Genomic DNA, 14,486 nt, shown 5'->3' with positions numbered 1-14,486 from the left:
GATATCATTGGCCAATTCTGCTCAGACTTATAATAAGTCGTTTTCCATTTAACTGCTTTCCTCCAAACCAAACTTTTCTAGTAAACCCTTAAATGAAATCTTCTAGAAAATTGATTGTCATACTTGTAACTGTCTACAGTGCACCATAAGAATTATAACTGCCTTCAGGAGATAAACAGTATCAGACCACACTGTAGCTAATAGCAGACTGCTACACAAACACTGCCCCCATGCAGTCACAGCCGCTAACCACAGACTAAACAAAACAACAATCTAGACACATCTTGTCAACAACCCCCAGAGTTGACAAGCCATTACCACTGGGCCATATAACTGCTGTGGATAATAACTCCCCGGCTTCATTTTATTATAACCTCCCTTGGGGGAGGATTAATTAAATGGGGGTGCAAAGAGGGACTGCTCTGTGTGTGTTTCCACCCTTGGAGGGAGATGATTGGCAATTAAATCTCGGCTTATCTGTATTTGATAGGGCTGGAACAAGTTTAATTTTTGATCAGGGGCATGATGTTCTGAGCTCAGAAAAACATGCATGGTATGTTTCAACGCTTTCAATAAGAACACAACAATATTTGGAAGATTGCCAACAACAAAATCTCTGTGTTGTGAAGGACTCAACAGATATGACAACAATGAAGTTTTGTTACAAAAGACAAAAATTACAAGGATATCATTACATGGAGCAAACAATTTGTTGATAATTGTTGAGAAAGCAGTAAACTTGTAGGGTCTTTTCAGTCAGAAAAGTAAAGAAGAAAAAACTGCAATCAAATTTTATTTGAGTCATTTGGCTCAAGCACTGAGAATACAAAATGTTTTTGTTTATATCTCTGAAGAAATACAACGTCCAAACATTCATTAAGTTTCACAGGCACTTATCACATGCTTTGGTAAACTTCCATCACATGTACAATGACATCAACTATTAATATACATGAAACCTGCCTGGCATATATACACATTCTGAATAATAATAAAATGATAACATAATTTAACATACAGATATAGATGCTGTGCAGAAATTAAAGGGATAGTATAGTTCTGGTTGAGATGGGAGTTCAGATTTTACGTTTTTGTGAGGTAATTATAGAATCTCCTTATGTGAAATATAAAAGAGAATATGGTTGTAAGAGGAATTCAAAGTTTATTTGATGAAAATTGGTTTTGAAATGGCTGAAATGTCAAAAAAACAAAGCAAAACAAAGTGGTCCTAATAAAAAGTGGTACCCACCTTTTATAAGGACCACTATGTTTTTTGGATATCTCACCCACTTCAAAAACAATTTTCATCAAACAAACATTTAATTGCTCTTAGAATTGAATGCTCTTTAATATTTCATGTAAGTCGCTCTAAATATCTCACAAAAATGTTAAAATTTGAATCCCCATCTCAACCAGAACTAAACTATCCCTTTAAGTCCGTTTGTTTAAAAAAAAAAGGATTTTCCTCACTCACATTAGAAGTTGTTTTGCCCTTAAATATGAGTGAATACTTCTTTTCAATGATGAACAAATACACACTGTGTCACACCATAACTGACTAAAACAATGCATTTCATAAGAAAGAAAAAAAAATGTTTTCAGCATTTTCAGATGCATGCATTTGAGACTACACTGTTACAGAACACTGGGCACAAAACATCAAACCTATTCAGCTCTAATTAACCCCTTTAAATCCAGATGTCAACATCTGATAAAAGAGTGTAGTCCGAAGCACAAACATTGGGTGTTGTCTCCAGAGTAGATTGCGTTGCACACACAACAGTCCTGATTTTTATCAGCTAACATCAATCCCATGTCTATTGACATACATAAACCGGGACTACGCTAGAACTGTAGAATTTTATTCATTATAATTCTTTTTTTTTCTCTCTTTACAATGAACAATAAATATTGTTGCAGCATTTCTGCACGTGTCTATGAAAAGATATATTTTAGTGATAAGTGTATTTGCTGACGGATCTGCCCACCCTGTTGTGTCGTCATTGGATACACACTGTAGATTTTTCCCAAACAGGAGATTTCAGGGATCTTGTATTGGGTTACGCACTTACTGAAGAGGAAATTGTAAGGGAGGGTCTTTGACATGGCTAAATGCAGGTAAAAACCATGTGAAATGTTGAAAAACAACATGGCTACAATCCTCTACTTTGCTCGTCTATCACGTCTATCCTATAAAAATAGGTCAAAAAATGAATACTGGTAGATAGTTATTGTTGAAACATACAAATAGGAAATTTTTTAGGGATTAAATTCTAGCAAAAAAACAAAACAAAACAAAACACCTGAAACTCCTTTTTATGTCTGGTCTGACAAAAGAAAAAAACAGCAAAATGTAAATCCAATGCACCTCTTTTTCACTGTTAGCAAACTTCAGAGTGTGTTAGCAATAGCCCATGTCAACAAAGTTTTTATTATAGAAACTTCAACTTCACATGCAACCAAGCATATTTTATGACAGTTTTTCTACAAAGAGATAAGATTATTTCACTGGGGTGGGGGCTCTGTGCTACACTGCAATGTAACAGCAAAAGTAATAACAATTATGTTTAATGACCAAACTTGATAAAATGCTTCTCTTCTCATTAATCAGGAATTTCTGAGAACAGGATCATGGTTTTAATCTTTTTCCCTTTCTGAACAAGCACACAAACCATCATCAAACAAATAGGAGTGAAAAAAGTAGCCACATAGCTGCTATTAAATCCACTCAAAAGTGGTTACACATTTTAGATGCACATGGTAAATAAGAAATACAATTGCCAGGAAATAGAGTTTGCATAGAGTTTCAAAGCAAATACTGGTACCAGGTACTCATGTCTGGTATGTAGACTTTGGCAGTAGGGACAATAAAGCATATAGTCACTCGTGAGCATCACACATCGATTTCAGCTGGATTAAAAAAGATTATATTTATATTTCAGCAGTCCATTCACAAAAATTTCTCACACATACTTATCAATATATATCATTACTCAATACCTTTGATACATGTATGTGTATGCATGTTTTATCCCAACAACCTCCCCAACAACTACTGTAAAAGTGGATATTTTTGCGTAAGTAATTTTTCACTCTCGACCGGGTAAGATGGGTTTCACATGTTTTTAATTCTGCAGAATCACGAAATGAACTATTGGAACATATAGCAAGCAAAAAGTTTTGCATGCTTTTATTTTTTGCACTTAGAAACACTGTATAAAAGCGCATTACAAATGTAATGTATAATTATAATTATAATTTTATTTTCACGCTGGTTTCTGCTTGTGTGAAATGAGCGAAAATTTCAAAACCGAGAAAATTTCCACTTTTAACAGCATTTTCTAATCTGCTACAGACAACTGAAATTCTCTTGTCTTTTGTAATCCAATGAAATACACCTCATACATCATTAGTTGTCACTTGAAAATGGGTTTCAGCTTGTAGCCAATCACAAATGATCAATATCAAACAACCAATCAAATGAAAAGGATCTATCTAGGTGTTATATAATAACCACTGATTGCTTAGTTCCCATTAATCATTAAGTTTATATTTTTATACAACAGGGGTCAATTTAATGTTCAGTGAGCCACAAGCAAGCCTTGGGGAACCAAACACCTGATCACTACACCTGTTTCTTCCACACATCAAACAATAGTATCGCATTCTTGGCCAAATTCCAAATGTATGTGAAATGAACAAGCACTCCACACCTGGTGTCTGAATACCACACATGTTTCTACACATACCATTCTCAGAAGGCAATGACACAACAAGACAATGACCCAGACACCATTTTTTTTTTCAGGTACATGCCTTCTACAAGCTCTCATATTGGCATAAAAGTTTATCTGAAGATAAACTTTACTCGATTACCTCCCAATCCCCCCACCCCCACCCCCTTGCACTTGCAAATTCAGGTTAAAGCTCTTCACTTGCTATGAACATTTGCAACAATATCTTTTGTAAAACATCTTTTCATTTGCTTTTCATCTTTTATTACAGTGTATTAGCTTATTAGTGGAAAAATGAGCAAAGAAAATGGGATTCCATCGGGATTCGAACCCGAGATCTCCGGATTGCTAGCCCGGTGCTCTACCGACTGAGCTATAGAAAGCCCTAGTTCAGTGTTCATCCCAGACACCCTGATATTAATACTTCTGGGGTTTTTTTTCCCTGTAACAACACTGTTTACCTTACATCTCTGGTCCAATGAAATTAATTATTCATACTCTACATACCTGCTAGAAATCTTACTTTATCATTTCTAAATCATATCACTTTTATTCACCGTCCATGCCCATCTTTTTCAAACCCTTTCTCTCACCCCTCTTGATCCCTCATGAAAAAAAAAATGACACTGGAAACAATTTTTCCCCCATTTTTTCACACAATGCATACTGACAGTTATTTCACTTTTGCTACTTTATCAACCACTGTCATGTATTCTTACTGTAAGTTTTTGATTATTTTTTTCTTTGCATAAATTTACATGCATTATTTTTGTCACCAAGAAGAAAGTGAGATTTATATTTATAGATCATTTCAGTGTGAAAAAATGAAATCAATGTGAACTGAACTGAACTGAATTTAAATTGAATTGAATTGAAGATGAATGTATGTATGTATGTATGTATGTATATGTTAATCAATCCATCTTTCTTTCTCTCTCCCTCTCTCTCTCTCTCTCTCCCTGACTCTCTCCATTTCTGTCTCTGACTCACTTTCACTTTCCTTGTGTCTTTTTTTCTTTCTTTCTTCTACTCAACACTAATTTTTTAAATCAGAACAACATTTTCTCCCTTGAGATTTCTTGCCTTCAAACTGCTGTCACGCAAAGTATACATTGCACACTCTGATGCTGAAAAGATAACTAGCTTTTCTTCTTCCCCTTTAAAGTCCAACCACAGTGCTTGAAAATAGAGCAACATTTTGTTTGTAAAGAGTCTGTCCATCTCACTGTTCACTGTCACAGTAGATTATGTGAATTTCTAAAAATTTAATTTATAGTTGACAAGCAAAGCTCATCCTTGCTGTCCATTATCAATTAAAGCTAAGAACTGCTAAGATAGATACCAGTATATTAAATTTGCATATTTGTTTGATACTTTGACTGTCTCTACTCTTTAATTTACATAGATATTAACACAAGGATAGGATTTTTCATTTTGTCTGTGTGTATGTATGTGTGTGTGTTCATGAAATCATCCGTCAAACCCTTGTTGGCACATATTCTGTCTTTTTTCAAGTTCATTAAATTTTGTGGCAATATATCTCAGAGTCTCCCAAACTGGGGCTTTAAACAGAGCGGAGTAGAAAGGGGGGCGGGGGAAAAATCCTGTCGGGTTCTTTTGGAATTTCCCAGCAAAGTTTAGGCAATAATGCCGGCCCAGACGCCCACAATTAGATATTAATCAGTATCTCGACAAAACGGTGACAGCTGTGGGATGGGACCAATAACCCACTTAGCTGTCAACAGACACAGGCAGACATGGAAGGACCAAATTGAGGTCTTAATGCATCAAAATTTAACCCCTGAAGGTTAGCCTTTAGAGAATCGAACCTAAACTGCATCATTCATGGCCATTTTCTTTCTATCTCTCTTTTTTGTTCTCTCTCTCTCTTCATGCTCTTCCTCTCTTACTATCTGTCTCTCCCTCTACCTCTCTGACCTTTTCTCTGTTTGCCCTACTTCCTCTTTGAGACATTCTTCGTTCAGTCCATCCTTCCATCACATTCTCTCATGGCTGTATCTTTTTAATGTATGACTTGTCTTTCCACATAGTAACTCTCTTCTCTTTCACATCCACTTGCTCATAATCATATATACCTCATTTGATGAATCCTTGATTCTGATTGGTTGAAATTGCTGTATAAATTCAACACATGCCTGCTCTGTGATCACTGTACAAACATCCATGGCAGCGCATGATCACGATGTGTGAACTGGCTGGCGCAATCGCATTCTCATCTCCACCAATACTATACAATCCCTTTAAGTTATACTAATCTTTGAAGGGAAAAAAATGATAAGGACAGCTATAGAATTGTGTAAAGTTACATTTCTTTTTTCCACAGAAGAGTGATACAGGCCACAATTGTGTAAATACAACACATAAGACGATGGTGTAAAATAGCACCTCTCCTCCTTATTTTGTAAATCAATATATTATGTTATACTTGTCATCTATTGGTCACCAAAATCCCCTCCCTCTTACCAAAAAAAAAAAAATGGCTACAATGCTAGAACAATATGATGAAACTGATTTCTTCTGATTCTTGAATTCATGTCAACAAGAGAAACTGAAAGAAGATAACTTATATACATCCAGTTTTTTTTAAGTGTGATTCTAATAAAACCTTCTCAGCTCCCTTTGTTTAATTAAACTCTATAAATTGCATTCACTTCATTGAAAATAAAGTGGATATTCACTTGAATATCTCCCACACATATCCTGTGGAGTCAGGCTGAAAAAAAACCAACAACAACAATGAGGTGGTCTTATGACCAAAGTAGACTCTCTGGTGTCTAAACTCTTGAGTCCAGTTGATCTCCGGCGCTGCCTTCGCCTTTATTCTTTCTCTCTATTTCCACTACAACGTCCCTGTGATGTAAACATCAATCCCACGCACTGAAAGTCTCTTCTTGCAGAGCGGTTGCCAGTCTGATTATTCTCCTCATCATCTTTTCCTTCTTCTTCTCCTTCTTTTTATTTTCTCCTCTTCCTCCTCCTCCTCCTCCTCCTCATGAATCATTTCATCTATCTTCTTCTCGATATCCTCCTATTTCATTTGTCAATATCTTTTTTCTTTTTTCTTTTCATTTTTAATTTCTTTGTCTCCTCATGTATTCTCTTCTGCCCCTTTTCCTTCTTCTTCCTATGTAGTTTTGCTTCTTCTTTGAGCTTCTTCTTCTTTATCTGATCTACTTCTACCACTTCTACTTCATCTTCTTCTTTCCTCTTTTACATCTTCCTTTTTCCTTCAATTCAATTCAATTCAATTCAATCTTAATTTCATTTTTTTGACAAGAACATATAGACATCAATTTTTGGGTAACAGAAAATAAGGTCCTTTTTTACTTTTACTCCAACAAACTATCACTACCACTTTCCCTTTTCTATTCTCTTCATTTTCCCCTTCTCCTCCTCCTCACAATTTCATACAAAGAAACTGCCCCTACTGCAAATAGAGCCCAACATATCATTTCACAAATGGAGCATCTAAATTTACTCCAAAGTAAAGCTTCACCGTGAAACAGAAGATAGCATAATATAATGACACAGCACAATAAACCATAACAAGATAGAACTGATGTAACAAGGCATATATATTCAGTGGCGGATCGGGGGGGGGGGGGGGGGGGGGGGGGGGTTGGGCACCGGGCGTGCACCCCCCTTTAATTTTTTTTTTAAAAAGAATACCAAGTAAAACAAATAAAAAGAAAAAGTGGCACCACCAGATTTTTTTGTGTGTGTGCCCCCCCCCCCCCCCCCCCCCCCCCCCTTTACAGAATTCCTGGATCCAACCCTTGGAAATAAACTATGATTGACTGATTGAATTGAACCCTGATACTGTATGAGATTGAGACCATATTCATACTCACAGAAATCTAGGCTGGGGAGAAGCTGCACATTAGCCTGTCTCTGTCCATCACTGGTGGCTCCATCTCCAGTGGATCCCATGTCTTCACCTGCTCAAGGCCAATGGGATGAGAAACTGATATGATTATTAGTAGCATGAACAAGTGGTACATACATACAACTGCAAGCAGTACAAATGGTCAGCCAACTTTGCATAGTTGGTTTATTTTGAGGGAGAGGGGCATGACAAGGAAGAAGAGACTTAGCATATTTAGAGTTTCCTTTATCTATGACCATTGGTGATTTTACTTCTAAGGACTTTGGTGTCTTTGGAGCCAACTTATGAGACCTTTTCTCTACAGGGATGGTAAGGTTTTGGTTGAGATGGGGATTCAGGTTTTAACTTTTTGGGAGATAATTTGAAACCACTAATATGAAATATCATAGAGCATACAATTCTGAAAAGGAATTTAAAGTTAGTTTGCAGAAATTGGTTTTCAAATGGCTGAAATATCCAAAAACAACGTAAAACAAAGTAATCCTGATAAAAGGTGGGACCCACCTGTATTAGGACCACTTTGCTGTATTTTGTTTTTGGATATCTCTGCCATTCTAAAACCAATTTTCATCAAATAAACTATTACTTCCTATTATTGTATGCTCGCTAATATTTCATAAAGTGGTTTCAAATTATCTTGCAAAAAAACTATACCATCCCTTTAAGTATACTGCCACTCAACATTCAAGTTGGCCTTAATAGTAGGGTGAGTAGAATTAAACAGAATGGCAGAAGGATCATCAAAACTGAACATGAAATAAGAAAGCTGCAGACTTATAAATATTTAACATTAAGTTTTTCTTCAAAAGATAAAACAACAAAGCTTTTGGGTAGCTACTTCTACCGGTGGGATCAACAAACTGCGACACAGGTCAATGGCCTCTGAACAAGAACATAATATTGTCTGATGCAAAATCTACAACTTATTTGCACACACTTATGAAACAAAAAGTATATGTGTGTGAGCATGCACATAAGAATTTCATGACACAACATGCTGGAATGTCTATCATTACCATGAATCAAGCTCCTAAAGACCAGATCCTTCTCCACGCAAGTAAAAAAAAAAAGTAGTAAAAAATGACTATGAGAAACAAATGAAAATGAATCAACCTAAATTCCTTCCGATAGCACGTAAAAGGGGGAACTAATTTTTCAGAATTGATCCCATCTCATCTTAGTCATCTTGCTATTGATAGTCGTAGCTCATTGGTTCGTCTCTCATCTCCCAGGAAGGAGAAAGAGATACGCGGCGGGGCGTAAATAATCGTCTATTATCCAGCAATGACATATTCAATGAGTGCCATGGTGCGTGTGATGCATAACATTGACAGATGTGGGGATTTCCTTCTTACAAATGTTGATTTGGGCAGACAAAAAAAAAATTCAAATACATAAAAGGAAAAAAAAAGCTGAAGGGAATACCCTCGTTAATGGGAAATGTTTTCAGTATAAGAACAATGCTGTACAATGAATGGTGCTGTATTTCTCCTGTAACATCATTTTACTTAATTGCTAATAAAGAAAGATGAATTCATACGACAACCGTTGCTTGGCTGAACGGAGTCCGAAAATGAGAGATATCTATATAACTTGTAAGAGACAACATTGCAAATATTAAACTGCACACACACACACAAACCTGTTACACAAGTCTTGAGTCATGAGAATGCTTGTTAAACACATTTTGAAAAAAAAAAAAGCAATACATTTCTGATGGACTTAGCGGGAAAGTCTATAAAACATCATTCCTTTTCAATTAGAAATGATTAAGCGACATGGCAATTAAAAAGCCCGAAATGGCTCACTGGAAAGATTGTGTGGGATTTTTCCCCACTTGCAGCGAAACTGACTTGTGGGTGTGCACATAAAATTAAAGTCTAGCAATTGAAATTGTAATTATTGTCACATGATGAAAGAGAATACGTTTTTGTAGATTCTACTTGCCACACAAAAAAAATAGAGACAAATACCACAGATGCATTATTCACAGAAACGGGGAGATCCAAAGCTGACTTCACTTTGAGGTATGTGGTGGGATGTTGCGATCATTGCAACAAAATAAAAATCATTTGGTTGTTTGTTTTTTTTCTTCATATTGCATTGATTATCAGAATGGATCAAAGCTTCATGACAAAAGCTGGGTAGAAACATTTATCACAATATTTCATGTCAATTGAGGGTTTTTTTTTGGCATCATCAGAGTAAAATGTTTATTTCTGACTGGAAGGGTAGTTACCATCGAGCCAAGTGAACACAGATTCCATAATAACAATCACTGCTTTTCATTATTTTGATGAAACTTGCTTTAATAGGTTTGTCACCACTTTGTTGGGCACTTGTGGTTTCATATTCTTACTTTCTCTTTGAATGAGTTGCCATGGCAATGATTGTTGTTGCCATATAATGTCAAAATTGGAAGTACAAAGATGCCTGCCTGTTCACTTGCTTCGTCATACCTGTGTCACTGGCCTTACACCTGGTGCACTCGTCTCCGTGGCGAGCACGCGAGAAGCTCTGTTGAGGACAGGGGATTCGGAAGAGGAAAGAAGACAGATGCGGCGGGGGGGGGGGGGGGAGAGAAGTGGGGTTATCGTAGGGGATTATCCCTGGGATTAGTGCAGAGTAGGAGGGAAGGGATTACTCACCGCGATCTCGGAGGGCATTGAGGAGTCTCTCGTCGGCCTTGGAGCTCGCAACGACACAGACGGGCTGCAGTTGTTGGCAGACTGCGGACAGACAAGCAAAAGGGGAGAGATCGGAAGGAGAGATCAGATGGGGGAAAGGGAATGATGGGAAGGAACGGGAGAGAGAGATGAGCAGACAATAAGAAAAAGAGAACGAGATATGGAGGGAGGCGGGCAAGAAGAGACAGAGAAAGTAGGGAGAGAGAGAGAAGGACAAAAAGTGAGATGAGCAGACGTTAAGTTGGGGATTAAAGTCTGATACCAGGTGCAGGTGGAATGATCGTGACAGCCTCGTCAAACTCTCTCGCCACAAATATCCAGGTTTTCTTCTCCCTTTTTAAAAGAATTCCCCCCTCCTCCCATCATGCCGACTCTGACGGCTGAAACGACCTGTAGCTACTGACATCGTGACGATGAGTGATGCACATATTACTCGTGAAGCCACGCTGATTCATTTATGATGCACCATCTACTGTCACAAACTGTGACCGAATGACTTGCTATCTATCCTGCAGGTTGCGTGAGAAAGCTGTGCATGCTTCTTAGCTGTTGCACTGTTGACGTTTTGTATATTCACACATTTAAAAGGTGTCCATTTCACAATGAACTTACTTTAACTTACTTGACACTTATACAACTTGAAGGATTAAGTAGCCATTACCATGGCAACAGGAGGTAATGGTGAAGCTAAAGAGCAATTTCTCAAAAATTAACAGCAGACTTTGAATCAATCAGCTTCTGGCCTCCAAATGCAAATGCTTGTCACTTTCAGCAGTGAGGAAATGATATAATTTGATGACAGTTTTGTACAGGCATAATGTTAATATTTGTTTAGAGCACACTACTAACTTTAATGTCCCTAATTCTGCACTCCCTAAGGAACTTTGTTTATCATTTACAAGACAGCACCTCTGAAATTTGACAATGGTTTTCATTTCTCATTATATAATTTGATAGAAGCTGCATGTTATCAAAGTATAATGCTCCACTTCGTGTAGTTTCAGGCTATATACTTGTGAAGTTTGTGGAAGAAAAAGAGGGCTACAAGGAGAGGAATTCTACCCATAAGACAATGACAACTTATCATTCAAAATTTTCAAAAACATTCCCAGTCTTCTCTTCTCCTACAGAAGTAGTTTCGGTGTGGTCTTAAGCTGAGTATTACAGTTCTTAAGCAGGATGTTATGTGAGGATAAACGGCTGCTGACCAGGATGGTTGAGAATGTAAGTCAACTTGCTTGAACATCATGTTGCGTTACAACATCTCGACGAAATGTGAACACATGAGCCTGAAACGATGAGTCAAAAGTGCAATGAACTCGCCGTGTGATGATGATTAAAAGAGACATACAAGATTCCATATTTCCCTGACATATCACGCCTCGCCACCAAACGTCCAACATTTTAAAACCCAGACGGACGGAGACACAAACCCTCTTACCACACTCTACAGGTGGCTCTGCCCATCAGCTTCGGGCGAGAGCTTGAGGTTATAAGTTTCAGATCCCGAGGGATTACTCAATTAGTACCTAGACAGACCACAAAGTTTTCAAAACTTTTTTAAAAACTTTGCATGAAACAGCAGGGCGGGGAACAAGGGGTGGTGGTGTATGGGTAGGTGGGCGCATGATGGGTGGGGAAGCACACAAGAATTGACACGCCTCCTCCATTACCGAAACAGCAGAGGTATTGAGCCTGTCCCACTAAGGAACAGATGTTCAGTAACTTTCATCACATACCAACCATCAATGTCCAGACATCACTGTAAAACCCGAAACAGGCTTGGCACAAAACTTTTGCAAATTTGTGCCAACAGCCTTTTTCGCGGCATGAAAGTTTCGCGAACAATGCTTTGTCATACAAGTTTTAATGGCATATATTTGATGCAATGGCCAGCACTGCCATAGAAAGGCTGGTGCTCTGTGGCCGTGTGCTGCTGGGGCGTAGATGGGCACACTGCTAAGGCATCCAGCCAAAACCAAATCTATGGTTCCTGGTTGTGTTCAGCAGATGTTCATTATGCACAGGGTTCCTAATTTGGTTCTTTTGGCTCTTTGGCCTAATTTGGTTCTTTTAGGAACAGGGTTCCTAATCTGGTAATTTGGGCAGGTGGTCAATATAGACAAGTGGTCAATAGAGCAGGTATGACGGTACATATCCTTTCTCAGACATCTCACATACCCACCTCAATTTGACTTCTCAAATTCTGAGATCAGGATATTTTCTGCTCCAGGACCTACCAGCTAGCTTTCACCATGTTACTCTCATATAATTCATCTTCACTGAACATCTGAATTTTTTTTTCCCTTTAACTCAGGGACATTTACTCCTCAGCTCTGGGAATGTCAATCTGATGGTGACGAATGGGCCACGGTGATTGCAGTACAATTGTCATGTGAGTTGTAAAAAAAAAAAAAAAAAAGCCCCCCAAACCCCCGAACAACAACAACAACATTTAAATGTGACATTCAGAATGAATTGTGGCACCAAAATCACACAAAAATGAAAGACCTTTGAATGTTACATTCAGTACTAGGCTTGAAAAGAGCGCATGGAATTCCACTCCACCCATCTGGTGCTGAACACAGAGAGGTATTGTGCTTGCCCCGAATTTTATTTTTTTCATGGCATCGCAGAAACGAAGGGGGATTTCCATTCCCTCAAGACACAATAGCCAGAGTGCAACAAACTTCAGTCAAACACCAGAACTGTGATTCCCCTTCTCTTCCTCTCAGCAGGTAGCGTACATGTACCAGCCTAGACTTAAAGTTCGTATTTCTTTGAGCTCTTTCAGACTGGCGACAAGATTCATTCATAAGCGTGCCTAGAAAAACGTCTTGCGCTTTTGGAGTAAATTTTGCAATGCTGGAAAATGACGACGAATCGAGTGTCTCTCAAACACATTTCTCAAATCATTGTTTGTCCAATTTTTGATGGGAGGTGTTAACTTGTGACAAAGTTTTGCTCAATTTCGAGCATGATGTGTTTCTTAACTGTCTTCGCTTCAATTTCATCCTCACTATTCATCTGCACATTTTGAAGTCTTTATGTATTTCTGCATGTGAGAGTAGAGATGGTTGGTTGTTATGGCTGAAAGAACAAGGAGATTGGGAACAAGTTGCCGGATGGAATACATCTGCTGTTAGTGGCCAGCAAAGAGAACCCATTTCAGTGTCTAAGCACTCTGAAATTGCAAATATGCTTGACGTCCGTAAAGGACATGAGACAGAAACATGACTAAAAATTAGTTATTTTGCGCAAGTCTGAAACCCTTCTTGGTTAACTTCCGCTTCCATCATGGTCCATACATCATCCTAGGGATATTCACTTGTATCACAGCTTCAGAAGCTGTATACGTACATGGTATCTCATATTCCATAAAAGCTTTGTTGTGATATAGACTAGAAAAATCCCTCTTGAGCTTTGAGATTTATGCGTCCTCATAAATTTCTACCAGCAGAATTTACAATAGCTGTTTTCATCTCCTCTCTCAAAGCTATTCTTTGTGTGAAAGGAGCAGGTCAGATGGTGATTGAAGTATTTTCACTTGTGATTGAGGATAGAAAAAACACAAAATCTTCCCCCACCCCCCCCCCCCCCCCCCCCCAAACACAAAAAAACACACAGTTCTTGCTGTTACACCATGCCATGTTCCCATGCCATCCTTTGGTTCATCTTTGGCAATGGCAAGATTTGGGCCCTCTAAATTTCTTTCTCAATCGCATACATACATTCACAAACACACATACGTACACGAACAAAAACTCAAACACATAAATAACACAAACAAACTCTCACAAACACATGCACACACTCAACCCATACTTCCATCACTATCTTCATCTATGTATACATCTACTGTAAAATCACGACAGATGAAGAGTTATAATTGATTACATAGTTGATTTCTCTGGTAAGTCTATGGCAGCCTGTGTGGTAAGGAAATTTATAATTGACTACATCTTTTGATAAAACGGGGCCCAGAAACATTCAGCAGCATGACACTTTTGCGAACTGGAGCCGAAGACCTTTTTTGCGCCATGAAATTTTCGCAAATTGCTACTGGCATTCATAGTACTGTATAGACAAGATCTTTCACATTCATTTTACTTTCGCAAATCTTGGCTCCTTATGATATTCGTGAAGGTGTCAAGCACC

At 38.1% G+C, this 14,486-nt stretch overlaps 1 protein-coding gene across 1 annotated transcript in view; it reads right to left on the bottom strand.

Annotated features, from left to right (window-relative positions):
- LOC139741768 (mutS protein homolog 5-like) overlaps positions 1-14,486 on the bottom strand; it is a 120,787-nt gene that overhangs the window by 89,271 nt on the left and 17,030 nt on the right. The window contains exons 2-3 of the mRNA XM_071652353.1: positions 10,290-10,370; positions 7,607-7,693 (exon numbers count right to left, since the gene is read on the bottom strand). Of these exons, the coding sequence (XP_071508454.1) occupies positions 7,607-7,693; positions 10,290-10,370 (168 nt within the window). The remainder of the gene's footprint in view (positions 1-7,606; positions 7,694-10,289; positions 10,371-14,486) is intronic.

This window comes from Diadema antillarum, unplaced genomic scaffold, assembly GCF_040938485.1.
Source record: "Diadema antillarum isolate AM-2024a unplaced genomic scaffold, OU_Dant_1.0 scf00000031, whole genome shotgun sequence".
In the NCBI taxonomy this organism is placed as follows: Eukaryota; Metazoa; Echinodermata; class Echinoidea; order Diadematoida; family Diadematidae; genus Diadema; species Diadema antillarum.
This window is presented reverse-complemented; position numbering and strand designations above follow the sequence as displayed.